The sequence below is a fragment of the Psammomys obesus genome, unplaced genomic scaffold, assembly GCF_907164565.1.
Source record: "Psammomys obesus unplaced genomic scaffold, mPsaObe1.curated_primary_1811, whole genome shotgun sequence".
NCBI classification, from domain to species: domain Eukaryota; kingdom Metazoa; phylum Chordata; class Mammalia; order Rodentia; family Muridae; genus Psammomys; species Psammomys obesus.
The window spans coordinates 26061509-26078119 of NW_026595981.1; the positions used below are offsets into that span (position 1 = coordinate 26061509).

The 16611-nt window shown below is 43.6% G+C and overlaps 1 protein-coding gene across 3 annotated transcripts in view; it reads right to left on the reverse strand.

The window, feature by feature from the left end:
* Window positions 1-1594: 1594 nt before the first annotated feature.
* Window positions 1595-16611, reverse strand: part of Gpatch8 (G-patch domain containing 8) — a 76446-nt gene continuing 61429 nt past the window's right edge. For all 3 annotated transcript variants that reach the window (XM_055619481.1, XM_055619482.1, XM_055619483.1), the window contains 2 exons: window positions 10381-10511; window positions 1595-6498 (listed from right to left, as the gene is read on the reverse strand). In XM_055619481.1, coding sequence (XP_055475456.1) covers window positions 2595-6498; window positions 10381-10511 — 4035 coding nt within the window. In that variant the 3' untranslated portion in view covers window positions 1595-2594. The remainder of the gene's footprint in view (window positions 6499-10380; window positions 10512-16611) is intronic.

The window sequence follows — 16611 nt, forward strand, 5'->3', positions numbered from 1 at the left end:
ATGGGCCAGGCAGAGGCACTCCAACATTAGAGCAGTAGTTCGCAGGTTGATTGGTAACTCAAGCCTGGTAATAGTTTCACCTGGAGGTAAAAGGCTAGGCAGATGAATCATGCGATTTCATTGCTTAAAAATGGGGGGGGAGGGGGGCTGCAATACCAGTCATGTGCCTAAGACTGGGAAAATGCACAGAAGCCTTCCTCTTGAGGTAAATGAATCCCAATCGTTGGGCAATCAGAGCTCAGAAGGATCTATTATTTGATTACTTCCAACAGGGCACTGTTTATAAGCCATAATCCCACCTGGCCCAACTTGGGCGAAAGAAGCAGCAATCACAACAGACTCCGCTGAGTTTCCACAAAGCATTGGTTTATTAGAAAGTTCCTTTCCCTCATTTTACAGCATATATATCTCTATCATATGTGATAAAGTTAAATACAATCTGTTATGCTTGTAAGTAAGGATAGGTTACTTTGTTTTTCCTTTTTTTTTTTTTTTTCTTCTGAAGTTTTATTCTGGAAGTTAAAACTGTCTCCAGGAAGGCAGAGAGGTGGCCAGAATATGGCTCCACCTACAACCTAACGGGAAGCAGCACAGAACGTTAATACTGTTTTACTGAAGTATTTACACGGGCTGAACACAAGGAAAATGAGTCCCTTCACTTCAAATAGATGATCTCCTATTTCCAGGGCTAGTTATCCAAAAAGTGATACTTCTGAGATGAGGAGCACTGAGCAGGTAGGAGGAGGATTCAGCCAAGTGCCTCATTTGCCCAGCACTTGCTTCTCATAACGAAGCCTCTTCCTTTTGGGGATCTGAGGAGGTGTGAGTAGAGAAAATGGCCTAGGCAAGTAGGGTCTGTTTATCTGTCAGTTGACTGCGTAAGCAGTTCTAGTCACAAGAACACTAACAGCAAAGGAGATGAGACTGCATTACAAGCACCTTTGGGTCAGCGTTAACTAGGGCTGAGAGCCTGGGCGAAGGCAAAAGGGGATGGATGGACTTTCTAGTTAGTGTCACAGGAGAAAACAAAAAGGGAACCCCTACTGCTGAAATGGAGCTGGGCAGACGGCATAGACCTTGAAGCCAAAGACCTCAAAATACCTACAACTGTGCTCACCTCCCAACGAAAAGAGGAGAAAACTGTCCCAACTCTATTATCCTCTGGTCTACTTCTATTTTAGTTTCTAGCCAACCCAAAAGGCACATTAAAAAAATTGTCAGAGGGGGCTAAATACTAGGAAGGCAAGACTGCCTGGAACAAGGTACCCAGGGAAACCAAAGGGTTCCTCTTCCCAGACAATCACCGAGTGTCACTGCTTCCAGAGAATAAAGCCGTTGAACCAATCCTCCCCTCCTCCATGGAGTCCGTTGTTTCTCCGTGTAACAAAGCAGTCAGGAGACCACTGCAACTGCACATCCTCCTGACCTTGCATCGGCTTGCTGCTCATTAACTCAAAAATCCCAGTGCAGGATAAACCAATTACTGCAAATTACTTAACACTTGTCCCAGTAAGAAAAAAGAAATGTTTTAACATTTTTATAGTTCATAACTTCAAAAAATACAGGAGCTTGATAAAATATACATGCTTAGTCATTTTTGCATCTAGCAGAAAACAAATACTTTATTTTTTGTTTTTTATTTTATAACCTTTAAAGTTTCTTAATTCAACTAGGGCAAACATATTTACAGAAAGCCACCAGAACAAGGATCACTTAAAGAGCTGGGTGTAAAAAATATTATTGCAGTAGACTACAAATACGGAACCTTTTTAATATGGGCTACAAAAAGCAGCATTTACGTTTATAGAGTTCAGTGCAATTTTACATTAAAAAAATCCTATAAATTAAGAAGAAAACATCAACATAACAGAATATACCCTTCTGGGAAGCACATGGGTGACCCTATGTTCCGCACAGCTTCTACTCATGATAAGATCTTCTTTTCTGGGATACGTAGATGCCTCTTCTGGGATGAGGGGCATGAGGACAGTAGTGCCAAATGCGTGGCTCTGTTGTAAGCAAAGTGGATGAAATTGCAGCCTGAGTTGCTTTTGGTTCTAGGTTAGACTCCCTCTGCCACCTCACCTGGGAGAACATGTCACCAAGGGATGGTCAAAGACACTGCCCAAAAGTGGTGTTTTCACCGCTGGAGAGACAGCCTGGCCTTCCTCATGGCACTGAGAAGGCAGGACCAGATGGGCCCATGGCAAGTGCTTTGGTGACGACCCATTAGAGGAGGACAATGTTTTAAACTTGCAGAGGGAGAAGAGCAGAGGATCAGAACGTGGAGAAAGGAGTATTTCTACTCGACAGTCTGGAGACGCTGCTGCAGAGGAGTGTGGGTAGCACTTACTGGTGTTCCCAAGTTAGAAACACAGGAGGGAGGGACTAATACAAAGGGGGAAATATCCCTGATAGTAAACCCAAAGCAAACAGCAAATCTAAATCCATCCCTGCAAGCCAAAACTCATTTCTTTGGCTGTCAAGACACTGCCCATTCCAGCTTTTACTTGCTGGCATAAATGGCTCAACACCCCAAGGGAAGAACTGGTAGGTCACCTTCCCCGGCTTCACTCAGGCTTACAACTCCCAAGTCAAGTACCATGGCTGGGAGGGTGCTGCAGGTCCTGACCTGAGAAGATGGGGTGAAGTAGGGGGTGAAGATGGAGGGCAGTGGCAGCTGCTGCAGCAGGCCGTGGAGCAAGCAGGGTAGGGTAGAGGGCAGCGTGTGGGACAGGGTGAAAGGTGAAGGGCCCAGGATGAATGGCCGAAGCAGGAATTATATGGATAGGGTGGCTAGCAAGAAAGGTGGCAGGGTGGCCAGGGATAATTGAGTGAGTGAGATGGGACAAGGAAATAGGGGTCAGATGGGGCTGGGGAATATGATGTACTTGGGCAAGTGGCTGGGGGTGAGGATGAGGGTGAATGCCAATGGCAGCAGCAGCGGCTGCAGCATGATGCTGCAGGATGGCATGCTGGACAGTTGTGATGGAGGTGGCAGAGGCTGTGGCTGGCTGCTGAATGTGGATAGGCTGCAGGGCTGGTGTGGCTGGCGCTAGGGCTGTTGAGGCTGGAAAGGCCTTTACTTGTTTGGCCAGAAGCTGCTGCTGGATGTGTTGCTGCGCAGCCTGCTGGAGCTTGCTGTACTTTTCCATCTCCTCAGGGGTGAAGGTGATGGGCTGGCTCTCTAGAGGAGCCAATGAAGCATCCTCAGTCCCATCTGTTGATTCAATACTAGGTTCCCCACTGGGAGGTGCATAATTAGGGAAGTGCTCAAGGTCTGGGGCTATAGGCAGCAAGCTGGATTCCACAGGGCCTGGTTGACTGCCACTATCCAGAGACTCCAGGGTATCCCCATCACTGGGGTCAGGGAGGTAGTTATGGGAGATGGCTGGATCGCCAGGGTAGCAGTCAGTGTGTGCTGGGGTGCCTAGCGGAGGAGCCACAGAGTGGTCAGCAGTAGCTTCCTCAGACTTTGGCTCTTCTCGGGGAGGGTCTGATAAGGAACCAGCTGTTTCCTCTGAGGAGAACTGATGCCCAAATGGAGCATCACTACTCCCTGGGGACCCTTCTTCTGGCTCTGACTGTTCCTGCTCTTCACCCCTTTCCAAGCCAGACTCTTCACATTTCTTATTGGGCTTCCGGGTAGCTGGAAGCTTCCCTATCAGTGGAAGGACAGGCTTATTACCAAGAGAGGGGGGGAGCTTAGGCCCGAAGTAACCTTGTGGGGGGTTCTTATACTTGAGCCCAGCCTTATTAGGGGTGGCCAGCACCTCCTCACACACATTGGGTTTCCTCTCCACTTTCCTGGACTGGATCTTCTCTAGTAGCAGTCTGGCGGTAACAGAATTCTTATCTTCGGGGCTGCAGTCACTTTCTGACCCCCTTCCTGTGCCAGTATTGCTATTCTGGGAGGGTAGGCCTGTTCCTTTACTGTCATCTCCTCTGCCATCTTCTTTCTTTCCAGGACCTTCTCCCCGACCTGCTCGGAAATAGTGAGGAGACTGAGAGCGGTAGATCTTTGAGCGAATGAAATCCCTATGGCCAGACCGCCTTTCCTCTGGGCTCTCATGACCCCACGATCCTTTTCTGGAGCCTGATCTCTGGGAAGGGCTCCTGGTGCTGCGGCTCCGGTCCCTGCTGTAACTCCGGCTTCGCTGCCAGCTGTGGGCCGTGGTGCTGCGACTTCTCCTCTTGCTTCGACTGCGACTACAGCTGCTACTGCGGCTTCGGCCCCGGGACCTTGATCGCTCCCTAGTATGACTCCGAGATCGGCTTCGGGACTGGCTACAACTGAGGCTATAGTCATCATCAGACGACGAGTATTTGTGTCGTTTGGACCTGTGTTTGGGGCTGGCATAGTCTGAATCATCTGAATCGTGAGAGCGCTTAGAATGCCTTCGTGATCGGTCACTGTAGTCACTATAGCTATCATCAGAGTAACTGTGCTGTCTACTATAGCAGCTCTGGTCTGAAGAAGCATCAGAGCTGCTTGAATAGGAACGCCGGGAGGAACGGTGTGAGGAATGGCGACGGCCAGATCGAGAGCGGCTACGAGAATGTTCACTGCCTGAGTCTTCATCTTCCTCTTCTTCCTCCTCCTCCTCTTCTTCCTCCTCCTCCTCACTGTACTGGGATGGAGACTTCTGGTGGAGCCTGTGTGAAGAAGCATCATCGCTCTCCTCATCTCCACTACTGGGTTGACTCCGATGGCTAGACCGGCTGCTGTGTTTGGCTCCAGCCCTCCGCTGGCAGGATGAAGCTGGAGGTTCACCTTTATGTTTCCTCCCACTGTGATCTTGGGAACTGCTACCACCTCCACCATCATCCTTCTTGCCACTGTTTCCTTCTTCAGCAGGAAGGGATCTCCGCTGGGAATCATCTTGAGCTCGGCGCCGTCGTCTTGGTGGTGCAGGGCTGCCACTTCCGGGAGGCTCTGGCTTGGGTCCTCGTTCAGAATCAGCTGGGCCTGATGATTTGTTCTTCTTCCGTTTTCGTTTCTTGCGCTTCTTAGATTTCTCCCCAGACTCTGCCTTCGAACTCTTCTCTTCCATTTCAGCCTTGTGTTTCCGTTTGTGCTTACTCGATTTTTTGTGTTTCTTTTTCTTTTTGTGTCTGTGAGACTTGCCTGATGATTCTTTCTTGCTAGGATGGCTTCTTCCAGTGTCTTCAGTTTCTGATCCATGGCTACCCCCAGGTTCCTGCTTGTTCAGGCTGCTACAGGTAGCCCCCAAAGCAGGCTCATCTACTCTGCTTTCTGAAGAGTGCGCTGCGCCCTGCCCTCCCCCCTTGCTTTTATTAGGATCTCTAGGATCAAGGCTCAGGAGATGATCCTTTGGGGAGGCTCCAACATCTTTTGGTTTTTCTGTTCCTTTAGCTTTAGCATCTTTGTTTCTCGAAAGTTTAAAGTCAAAGTATAAGGGATTACAACTGTAGGAAATGGACGGTTCTGCTTTGGTGAAAATTAGTAGTTCTGACGGCCACTGGAGGGCAGTGCTTTCATCCTTGCTCAAAACTGGAAAGAACGGACCAGTGGGATGCTTGGGCCCCTGGCCTGCTTTTGCTGCTGGGGTGGCCTGAGAAACTTCTTTAGGATTGGATTCACACATCTGGCTCTCTGGAGTCTCCTGAGTCTCCATACTTTGCTCACCTATGCCCCCTCCTGAGCCTTTCTTTGTCTCAGTTTTACCTCCAGGTTCTGAAGGGCCAGCCACAGCGGTTTCCTTTTGTCGCTCAGAAACTTCACTAACTGTCTTTTCTGCTCCTTGGCTTGCTGCCACCTTAACACAGCCTTTAGGCTTAGGAGAACTGCTTTTTTTGTTGTCTGGGGCATTCTTTGAGTGTGTGCTATGATCACCTTCCATTTGTTCACTGGCTCTCATAAAGAGTAAGAAGGGAAAATGAGGTTTGACTTTGCAGTGCGCTGGGGGGATGTAGTGGTAATACTCTGGCTCTGTGGCCCCAGCCCCTTCTTCCCGCTTCATCCTTTTTAACTTGGACAGTGTTGAGGCAAGGGACCCTCCATCCTGAGGGTCTTCATCTTCTTTCTTTCCATCAAGATTACCACTCCCATCAGTATCTCCCACCTTCTGTACCCCTTGGTCAGAACTCTTCTCATCAGCTTTTGTTCCATCTTCAGACGTCCCTTCCTCTGCATGGTCCTTGAAAACAGATGCTATTGATTCAAGTTTGACAGGAGCCTTCTTGGCAAATGAAAATGACACTCCCAATTTTTGCAGTGGGGGGCCCAGATTATTCTTAATGCCAAAGCTGATACCTTGGGAGGCTAACCCAGGAGCCTGTGACAGTCCAGTGGTATTAGTGATCTGTATTGCAGTAAAGGGGCCCCCTTTATCTGTGGAGAAGTCAGGTCCAAAGCCACAAGAAGAAATGGCACTTGTGCCAATGTTTGTTGATGACTCATCTTTATCCTCCTCTCCACCATCTTCATCTACAGCCACTGTGGTTGGTCTGAACATGGGACCACTTCCAGGTGCGCTACACAGTGGTTCAGAAAGTGAAAAAAATGAAACATAGGGTTAGAGTTAGAATATCTTATAAGATATTCATCATCGTTGTTCTTCCATTCATCATCATGGGTAGGTCTGAAAGATGCAGAGTGGTTGGTCCCTAGCAATGTGTTAACGAATGGAACCTGTTTAGCAGAGCTAGGCAAAGTTTCATTTGATTAAAGTACTAAATTCCCAAGAACAATTAGCTATGGCTATCTTTTAAGCTGTTTACTCTAAAAAAGGCTTATCTCATAACTCAAATTCTTTACCAACACCACCTCACAATTCAATACCATATCATTAGCTTTAATCTGTTACTAATCTTTTTTTTTTTTTTAATTAATTTTTTTTTTCCTTGAGCTGGGCAATGGTGGTACACACCTTTGATCCCAGCACTTGGGAAGAGACAGGCAGATCTCTGTGAGTTGAGGCCAGGCTGATCTATACAGAGTGGGTTCAGCCAAGGCTACACAGAGAAACCCTGTCTCAAAAAAAAAAAAAGTTTTGAGCAGATGAGATGGATGGCTCAGCAGTTAAGAACACTAGCAGCTCTTCCATGGGTCCTGAGTTCAAGTCCCAGCAACCACATGGTGGCTCCCAACCATCTATAAAGGCACCTGATGCCTTCTTCTGGCCTGCAGGTGTACATGCAAACAGAGCAAACATACATTAAAATTTTTTTTTCCTGTTTCTTTTATTTTTATTTTATGTGTGCCTGTACCCCATGTATCCATTGCCTTTGGAGGTCAGAAGAGATATGGGATCCCCTGGGACTGGAGTTACAGAAGATCGTGAACTGGAAATTGGATCCAGGTCCTCTGGAAGAGCATCTGGTGCTATTACCCACTGAGCAACCTTTCCACTTTCAAGATTTTGTTATTTACAGTGTGCTGGGGAGTGCATGCCAATAGCCTGTGTACAAGGTTAGAGCGGCTCCTCTCCATCTACCATGTGGATTCTGAACTTGGGTATTAGTCTTGGTGGCAAGAACCTTCACCCACTGAGGAATTTCCTTCCCATCTTATTTAATGTATCACCTTACCAATTGGCATACAATCACCTATGTGGACGAACAACCATTCCAAAGGTATTCTCTGCAGGGTATGCTGGCTTAAGCCTGTAAGTACAGTACTTAAGAGGCAGAGACAGAGAATTACTACTGAATTCACAGTTGGCTTGATCTACACAGTGGGTTCCAGTTCATCCTAGACAACAAAGTAATACCTTGTTTCACCTCATCCCACAAAAGGACTGTATTTCACTTACCTAAAGAAAAAGCTTTAATTTTCCCTGTACTTTCAAATGTACATAAAAACTTCAACAATTAATTCTCTCTTTCTGCATGTGTGCATGGTTATCTGTGCTGTACCATACATGTGGAGGCCAGAACCCGAGAGCTGGTTATCTCTTTCCACTATATAAAGCTGGTGGCAAGTGTCTCAAATTTCATTTAACTTAATTTGAAACAGGATCTCACTATGTAACCGTGGCTGGCCTAGAATTATGTGTATCAGGCCGACCTCCAACTCAGAGATCTTCCTGACTGTTAGAATTAAAGATATACACCTCCACACTCAGCTCAAATTAAAAAAAAAAAAGTTCTGAACCAGAAAGGAGCCTGATGTATATCTTTCATGGAGATATCCTTGAAACATGCCCAAGAAAGATGCATTTACTATATAAAAAGTTGCAAATGGGGCTGGTGAGATGGTTCAGCAGGTAAGGTTTGCCATGCAAGCCTGGTGACCTGAATTTAATCCCTAGGACCCATGTAAGGTGGATGAAGAGAACAGAGCTGTCCTCTGCCTTCCACATGTGCAATGCATCGATGCATACCCACGAACACAAATAAAATTTAAAAATTTGTCAGGTAAGAAATTGCTACTGGGCATGGTGGTGCACACCTTTAGTTCCAGCACTAGGGAGGCAGAGGCAGGTAGATCTCTAAGTTCTAAGCCAGCCTGGCCTACAGAGTGAGTCCAGGACAGCCAGAGCTACACAGAGAAACTGTGTCTCAAAAAACAAAAAGAGAAAAAGAAAAGAAATTTCCATCATTTTGTGGGTGGTTTAATTCAACATTAGAGTTCCCAAGTTGTTTATGTGCTTCCTTCCTTCATCTCTTACTTATTTTGGCTCCTTTTCAGAATGGAAAAACAACAACAACAAACCCAAAAATGAACACAAAATAGAAATTTGAAATATAGGATAAGTCCAAACCAAGGAATATGGGCACAATGGCAAAAGCAAATGTTCTTTCCTCTGAGGAGTGACCCAAACACTTAACACTTAGGTGCAAACACATTTCACATGCCAGAATGTTCTACTTTTGGAGCTAGAGTGGAGAGGTTTCTAAACACTCAGAGGGCTCTGTTTCCTCTCATTTTCTTTATTCTTCTTCTGTGCTTTTTAAAAAAAAAAGAAAGAAAAAAAAAAAGACAGACCATCTCTGTGTAGCTGTGGGCTCTCCTAGAACTAGCTCTGTAAACCAGCATGGCCTCCAACCCACAGAGATCCACCTGGCTCTGCCTCCTGAGTGTTGGGATTAAAGGCGTGCTATACCACTGCTCAGCATCCTCTCCTCATTTTATTTTATTTTTTGGTTTTTCGAGACAGGGTTTCCCTGTGTAGACTTAGCTGTCCTGGATTCATTTTGTAGACAGGCTGGCCTTGAACTCACAGAGATCCGCCTCCCTGAGTGCTGGGATTAAAAGCATACACCACCCCACCCAGCTCCCTCTCCTCATTTTAATGTTCCTCTTTTATTTTTCCTGGTGGTGAAGATAAAACAGATCCTTAAATAGGTATGCTTTGCTCAATAAACTTTGTAAAATTTGTTTATTTGCTTTTAAGTTTTTGTTTTGTTTTTGAGACAATAGAACTCATTATATAGAAAAGGCTGGCTTCAAACTCAGAGATCTACCTGTCTCTGCTTCTAGAATGCTCAAATTAAGGGCATGCACAACCACACCGGCTGACTGTGCAGTTTTTAAAAGGCAGTGACAATACTTGACTCAGAATACCTGTGCTAGGATGTTACAGTAGTAAAATAGAGTGCCGTGCTTTTCCACAAGGGTGTGCTGGGTAACTTGGAATAGTCCCAGTGGTGCCACTTACTTGTTACTCATTTCCAATGTGTTAGTAGGCATCTTTTAGGTGTGTTTAATGGAGTAAGTCAGTCACTCTTCAGGACAACTCCAAGTGCAGTTTTCTGCTTCCTTCCCTTCTTTTTCTTTTTAGACAGATTCTCAGCTGTCCCAAGATGACCTCAGGCTCAGGACATAACTAAGGATAGCCCTATACCTCTGGTCCATCTGCCTCTACTTCTTGAGTACAGGGATCACAGGTATGTGCCAAGATGTTTATGCGGTGTTGGGAAGCTAACCTAGGGTTCTATATATCCTTAGGTAAGCACTGATAAATACATTCAGTTCAATTTAAATTTGTTTTAAAGATTTTATTTTAATGAATGAATATTCTGTCTGCATGTATACCTGTATGCCAGAAGACGGCATCAGATCCCTTTATAGATGGTTCTGAGCCACTATGAGGTTGCTGGAAATTGAACTTAGGACCTCACAGCAAGAGCAGCTAGTGCTCTTAACCACTGAGGTATTTCAACCACCATCCACCCCCAATTTAAATACTTTTAAAATATTTTTTTGACATAGGGTTTCACACCACACTCCAGGTTGGCTTCAACTTTGCAGCAATTCTCTTGTCTGAGCCTCCCAAGTGCTAGGACTACAGGCATGAGCCACCATTTGCAGTATTTGAATTATAATTTTAAATCTGTAAGTTTAAAATTGGTGGTGGCTCATGCCTAAAAATTCTATTTGTACACAGAACACCCCTGATATGAAATCCCTACCATTCAGCTTGTTTTCTTTGCTCTGCCAACTCATGGAGCCGTCGGAGGGCCTTTTCTTGTTTCCTCTCATCTTTGCGGGATCTTGAAGAGACATTTCGGGCAAACTCTCTCTGCTTGAGATCTTTTAATCTCTGAGTTAATAGAAAGAAAGAAACAGAGGATGAGTCATCTTTAAATAACATACAGAAACGAAGGCAAAGCCTTTGTAATATTTGCCCTCAGCCAATGTTACAATACTAGCATGGACTACACTAGTATATTCATGTGGTACTCAGAAACACAATGGCGGATCACTTGGAGCATGACACTTAGATTACGGGCATTTGTAATTAGGACAGCATGTCATTTGTCTTATTGTACAAAACAAAATGATTTCAGAAGCAACACGCAAATTTAAGACTATTGGGAAGAAAGAAAAGAGACCAATCACCTGCTCTTCCAGGATGCAGAACCAGACAAACAAATGTGAGATAAATTGTAGTAACACAGGCCAAAGTGAACAGAAAGGGGTTAGGCTGATACAGAAAATTACCCAAGGTGTAAGATCTAAAAAAAACAAAGCAATGTACAGCTTACATGGGAGGTTATCAGAATCAGAACAAACAGAAATTCTTTCTTTTCCCACCATAAAAGGTATGGGGTTTTGTCTGGTTTTAGCACTAACAGAGGTTTCTTTTAACTATTAAAGAAGAGAGGTCTTTCAACCCTGGCATGTTCAGAACTCAGCCTGACCACTTTCATCCAGCCAGTCTGCTGAAATGAAAATAATTATGTAGCTTTTCATTCCTTCATAGCCCTGAGAGGAACACCAGGGATGAAGAAGGAGAACACAGGAAAGTTGAAGATTCGTTATTTAAAATTCAAGTAATAGAATGGGTCTTTTGTTTTCAGAAGGTACTATGTAATTTTTCTCAAAACAAACAAACAAAAAAATCCAAAAAACAAAAACAAAAGCCAAAGAAAGAAGTGTCACAAGACAGGCTGGTGACAGAGTCCAGACATACCCATCTGCAAAGAAGACGGTGCAACACACTCCGTAATATAAAAAGTGAAGCAAGGCCTACCCATGAGCCTATGCTCTCTCAACAGCTGAGGAAAAGGGAGCTGACCCAATATAAAGTGGACATTGCTTTAGAAAGGTATGGTGTTCAACAGACAAAGGAATTTTCTTACCTAATATTTATGAAATGTGTTTCAAATCTTTTAGAATTGAGAGAGGGAAGGGTAGAAAGACGCACACACACAAAAATATACAGCTAAAGACACTATAGAAAAACTCACTCTTGTGATCTGGGCTTCCAAATTAGAAGGATTTGCTTTCAAAACATCAGCTGAAAAATGTCACATCACAAAGAGAAAAAAAAAAAAAGTAAAAAATAAAACAAGAGTGGAAGAGAAAAAAAATAAGGCAAGCATTACTACATAAGCTCTCAGTGAATCTACAAACGATCATACTGAACAATCAGGGACAAAAGCATCCGCTCAACAAGGGCTGGGGAGAAGCAAAGAGCCTGAAAACACACATATGTGAACACACAGACAGGAACAGTAACCATGTCTTGATAAATGAAACCGCCCGCTCTCTTTCTGTAATCACTCTCCTGAAGAGAAATGGTTACAGAACTTCAGGAGAGACGCTGCTGCTAAAAGCAGTGAGTCTGTGCTCACTCGTCTTCGTTTTGGAGAACGCAATCCATCAACAGCTAACAAAGTTGTTGCTGGTGGAGGTCCCAATACATTAAGATTTTTATAAACTCGTCAACTTTTTTTCTTTCATACTAAGCTTACCACTGAACTAATATATCCCAACCCTCTTTTACTTTTGGAGAAGGTCTCACTGAGCTGCCTGAACTCACCTTAGTCTGTGGCCCAGGCACACCTTGAACTCCTGCTGACGCTTTCCAAGTAGCTGGGATTACAAGCCAGCACTCGCAGGCTCAATGAGGATCAATCCTCACCCCCACTCCCACCCCTGCTCCAGAGTTTCTCTGTGTAGCCCTGGCTGTCCTGGAACTAGTTCTGTAGACCATGAAGGCCTTGAATTCTCAGAGATATGGCCAGTTCTGCCTTCTAAGTGCTGGGTTTAAGGTATATGCCAGCACTGCCTGGCTGGGGAATCAACTATTTTTAGTATGAATTTCAACTTTGAGGAATGGGACAGAAAGGCTCCACCGTAACTATTAGCCATTAAAAAAAAAAAGATAAATCTTGTTTTTTCCCCCTGAACACTTAATTGGCTCTCTTGCCAAAATTTAAAAAGAATGCAACCTTTTTCTCATGTCTGCCATCCTTTGCTCTATATACCTCATTAAGTCCTTCTATGTGCAGTCATTTCTTTACTTCTTACAAACATTTCATCACTTTCAGCAGTCATTATTCAAAACAGTAATAATTTTTATTAAAGCCTGAAGCCTCCAGATCGTGTCACACAGGATTAGGTTTTCTTCCTCCTCTTCTTTCTTTTGTTGGTCTTTAAAACAAGGTCTCATTGTGTTGCCCTGGCTGGTCTAGACCTAAGAGAAAACCACTTGCCTCTGCCTCTTGAGTTCAGCAATTTAAAGGGTGGGCCATCACACTTGGCTCTACTCTTTAAAAAAAAATAATAATAAAATAAATTTTTTTTGGTGTGTGTTTTTTTTTTTTTTTTTTTTGAGACAGGGTTTCTCTGTTGTAGCCTTGGCTGTCCTTAGACTCACTCTGTAGACCAGGCTGGCTTGCTACTCACATCAATCTGCCTCCCTCTGAGCTGGGACTACAGTTGTGTGCCGCCATGCCTGGCTCTCTGTTCATTCTTTACGATGAAGGAATGGGGCCAAGCCCACAGTATTAACACATACCTGAAAGTCCTGCCACAAGTATACAGACAAAGACATGAAACAGAATGCTGTCAAGGAGACAAATCTAAAGTGCAAGTTTCCCTCTACGTAAAACAGACTTGGGTACTACTCTATCAAGTCCAGCAAACACTCCTTCATCACACTTACAAATTTCACAGTTAAGCCAAAAGTCTAGCTCAGTCTGAGATATAGTGCATAAACCTCCCCAAACCCAGCGAGCACAGCCGCCTTTCAGATGGTGACATTCTGATGGAAATGGGAAAACAATCATCTGGGCAGGACTTGGCTCTCCCCTTCCCACCATGGGGGTCTAGGGACTGACTTGTGTCACAAGGCTAGGCAGCAGCCCCTTATCTGCTGAGCTGTATCGCTGGCTCCCAGACATGGGCTAAGATTCTATTTTCCTTATCTGACTCCAACTCTCCCACTTGAAGTCAAGGAATTCCCTTCACCAAGGCTCTGCTGACCCTGCCCCCTCCTAAGAACCCAGAATAGCACTCTCCACTGTCAGCACCTTGCCCTAGTTTTCATCTATGACTGTCAGATTCTGTTCTCAATACAGCTGTTCCTGTCTTTCAGAAAGGTGCAAGTGTCAAACTTCAGTCACAAAGACCTAGGTCAACCCACTAGTCAACAGTCAACTGAGTTTGTATCTCACAGCCTCAGCTATCCTCGCTATCAAATTACAATGATGCATTAACAGGTTTGTGAGATTACATGCCAAAATAACCCATTTTCTTTTCTATATTTGAACCTCAGGCTTCACTCATGTTGGGTAAGTACAACTGAGCTGTATCTGCAGCTCTCTTCTTACTTTTGAGAAAGGGTCTCACTACACTGTCCAGGCTGGCTTGGAATTTACTCATTATTTTGTCAGTCATAACAAAGCATCTGGTAGGTCACAACTATTCATATTGTTATTTTTCTTTTGCTTACCTTTTTTGTTTGTTTTTCAAGATAGGGTTTTTTTTGTGTAGCCCTGGCTGTCCTGGAACTCACAATTTGCCTGCCTCTGTCTCTCTTGTGCTGGGATTAAAACTGTGTGCCACCACCATACAGCTACTATTTGTATTTTTAAATTTATTTTAAAAATAAACTTTATTATATAAAGAACTTGCAAATAAATAAAAACATCACATACCAAAATTAACTACCATTTAAAGAATATCTCTTCTTTATTTTTTTTAAAATCTCAAAACAGAGAAAAAGCACTGGAGATGATGGTGGGGCATGCCTGTAGCACTCAGGAGTAAGAGGCAGGAGGATCTCTTGTGTCCAAGGCCAGCCTGGCACACAGAGTGAGCTCTAGGACAGCCAGTGAAACTAGGACAGCCAGAGAAACTCTGTCTTGAAAAACCAAAACCAAAACAAACAAAAAGCAGGTATGAGCTTTCCATGAGTGCACTAAGCCATCTATCCATTCTCAATGGAAATCTCTGTGGATAAACAAGAAGCCTAAAAGTCAAGAACTTCTTACGATATAGAATTAAGTCAACGAAAATAAAGATACTGAACAGAAAATTTCCAATGTAACAGTAACATTTTTTGTTTTATTTTGTTTTGGGGGATGTTTTATTTTGTTTTTGGGATTTGGCATCAAACTCAAGCCTATGCATGAGCCTGAATATAACAAGTCATTAACAATTATACTTCTGGCCTAAAACTATCATTTAAATATCTTACTTGCTCCTGAAAGGGTAATTTTAAATAGCCAGTCATGGCAGCTAGTGCCTGTAATCCCAAGAATTTGAAGATTAAGCAAAGTTGTTCTGAGTTTGAGGCCAATCTGAGATATATATAGAGTAAGACACCATCTCAAAAAACAAAGCAGTAATTTTTTTTCTTTTTTTTCCTTCCTTATCCCCCCTCCCCCTTCTGGAGATAGTTACTATGTAATCCTAGTCAGCCTGGAACTTGCTATGAATACGAAGAACAAGCTAGCCTTGAATTCATAGAACTGTACCGCCTCTACCCGCGCTGCCAAGACTGGCAGAACAGTAATTTTTATAAAGACACAGGCTTTCATTAGTCAGGTTGTCTCAAACTGCAGGTATTATCCAATGGATCATCAGCCATACTTGCCTGAATGCTCATATACAATTCCCTTTGTGAACTGCATTTGACCTTTTCTCTTAATTCTAAAGAGGAGCACAATTTCACATAAAAATAAAGAGGTATACACCTGAACATTGGAAAACAAAACAAAACAAAACAAAACAAAACATAACACAACAAAACACAACAGAGCTTTTGTGAGAAAACGTAAAACCGTCTTCACTAGGCAGGTCTTCACTGCAAAACTCTATGCAAAGTCTAAGCCGTACAAAACTCAGCATAGACTCGGGAAATAAATACAATGTAACCACACCGAGACACTCAATCATTGAAACTGACTCAAAAACAGGATTTATCTCTTAAAATTATAAAGTATCTCTTCTGAAGAACTGAAAATACTTTATTTTACAGAACTATTAAATCTTATTCACAAAAATTCAAGCCATACTCCTTAATTAGTAAAAAATATTCTAAGGGAAACAAACAGCTCCAGCTGCTTGGGACAGACAGCTCTCTAGAGTCCAGAAAAAGTAAGATAGAGAACAAAATGAGGGAAAGAAAGTGGGGAAAGAGGAGGGAAGGAGACAGAGAAAGAAATCAAGGAAGGGAAAGATGATTTGAAGACCTCATTTTTGTGAAAATCCAACAGTAATTATCCAAAGAAGTGTGCATTTGCAGCATACTACAGAAGAGAAGGGACACTTTCTGTTGACTTTCCCATTACATGGCTGCTGTCCTCTAAACTTCCCAAAACATCTGGGAAGGGAAGACTTTTATGACTTAGTACTTGAAGAACAACTAAACTGTCGTTCTTTGGATTAAAGACTTTTTTCAATTGGAAAAGTCCTTACAAAGCAGCTTCAGACAAATCTTGATTCTAAAGGTAATAAGATTCTCTACCTAGGCCAAGCAGTGGTGGTACATGCCTTTGATCCCAGCACTCAGGAGGAAGAGGCAGGCAGATCTCTCTGAGTTCTCTCTGTTGACCAGCCTGGTCAACAGAGCTAGTTCTCAGACAGCAAGGAGTACACAAAGAAACCCTGTCTCTAATAAAACCAACCAAACCAACCAACCAAAAAACAGAAACAAACAAGCAAAAAACTCAAACAAACAACCCCACCCCCATCTCTACCAGAAAGCAACTGTACTGTCCCAGAGCCAGACTGAGGCTGAGTTTACCTAACTCTGCCCATATTGCTACCTGTGGCACAAAAGTGATTCTCAATAAACATTTATCGATTTGCTCGCATTCTCTCTCTCTCTCTCTCTCTCTCTCTCTTTCTCTCTTTCTCTCTTTCTCTCTTTCTCTCTTTCTCTCTTTCTCTCTTTCTCTCTTTCT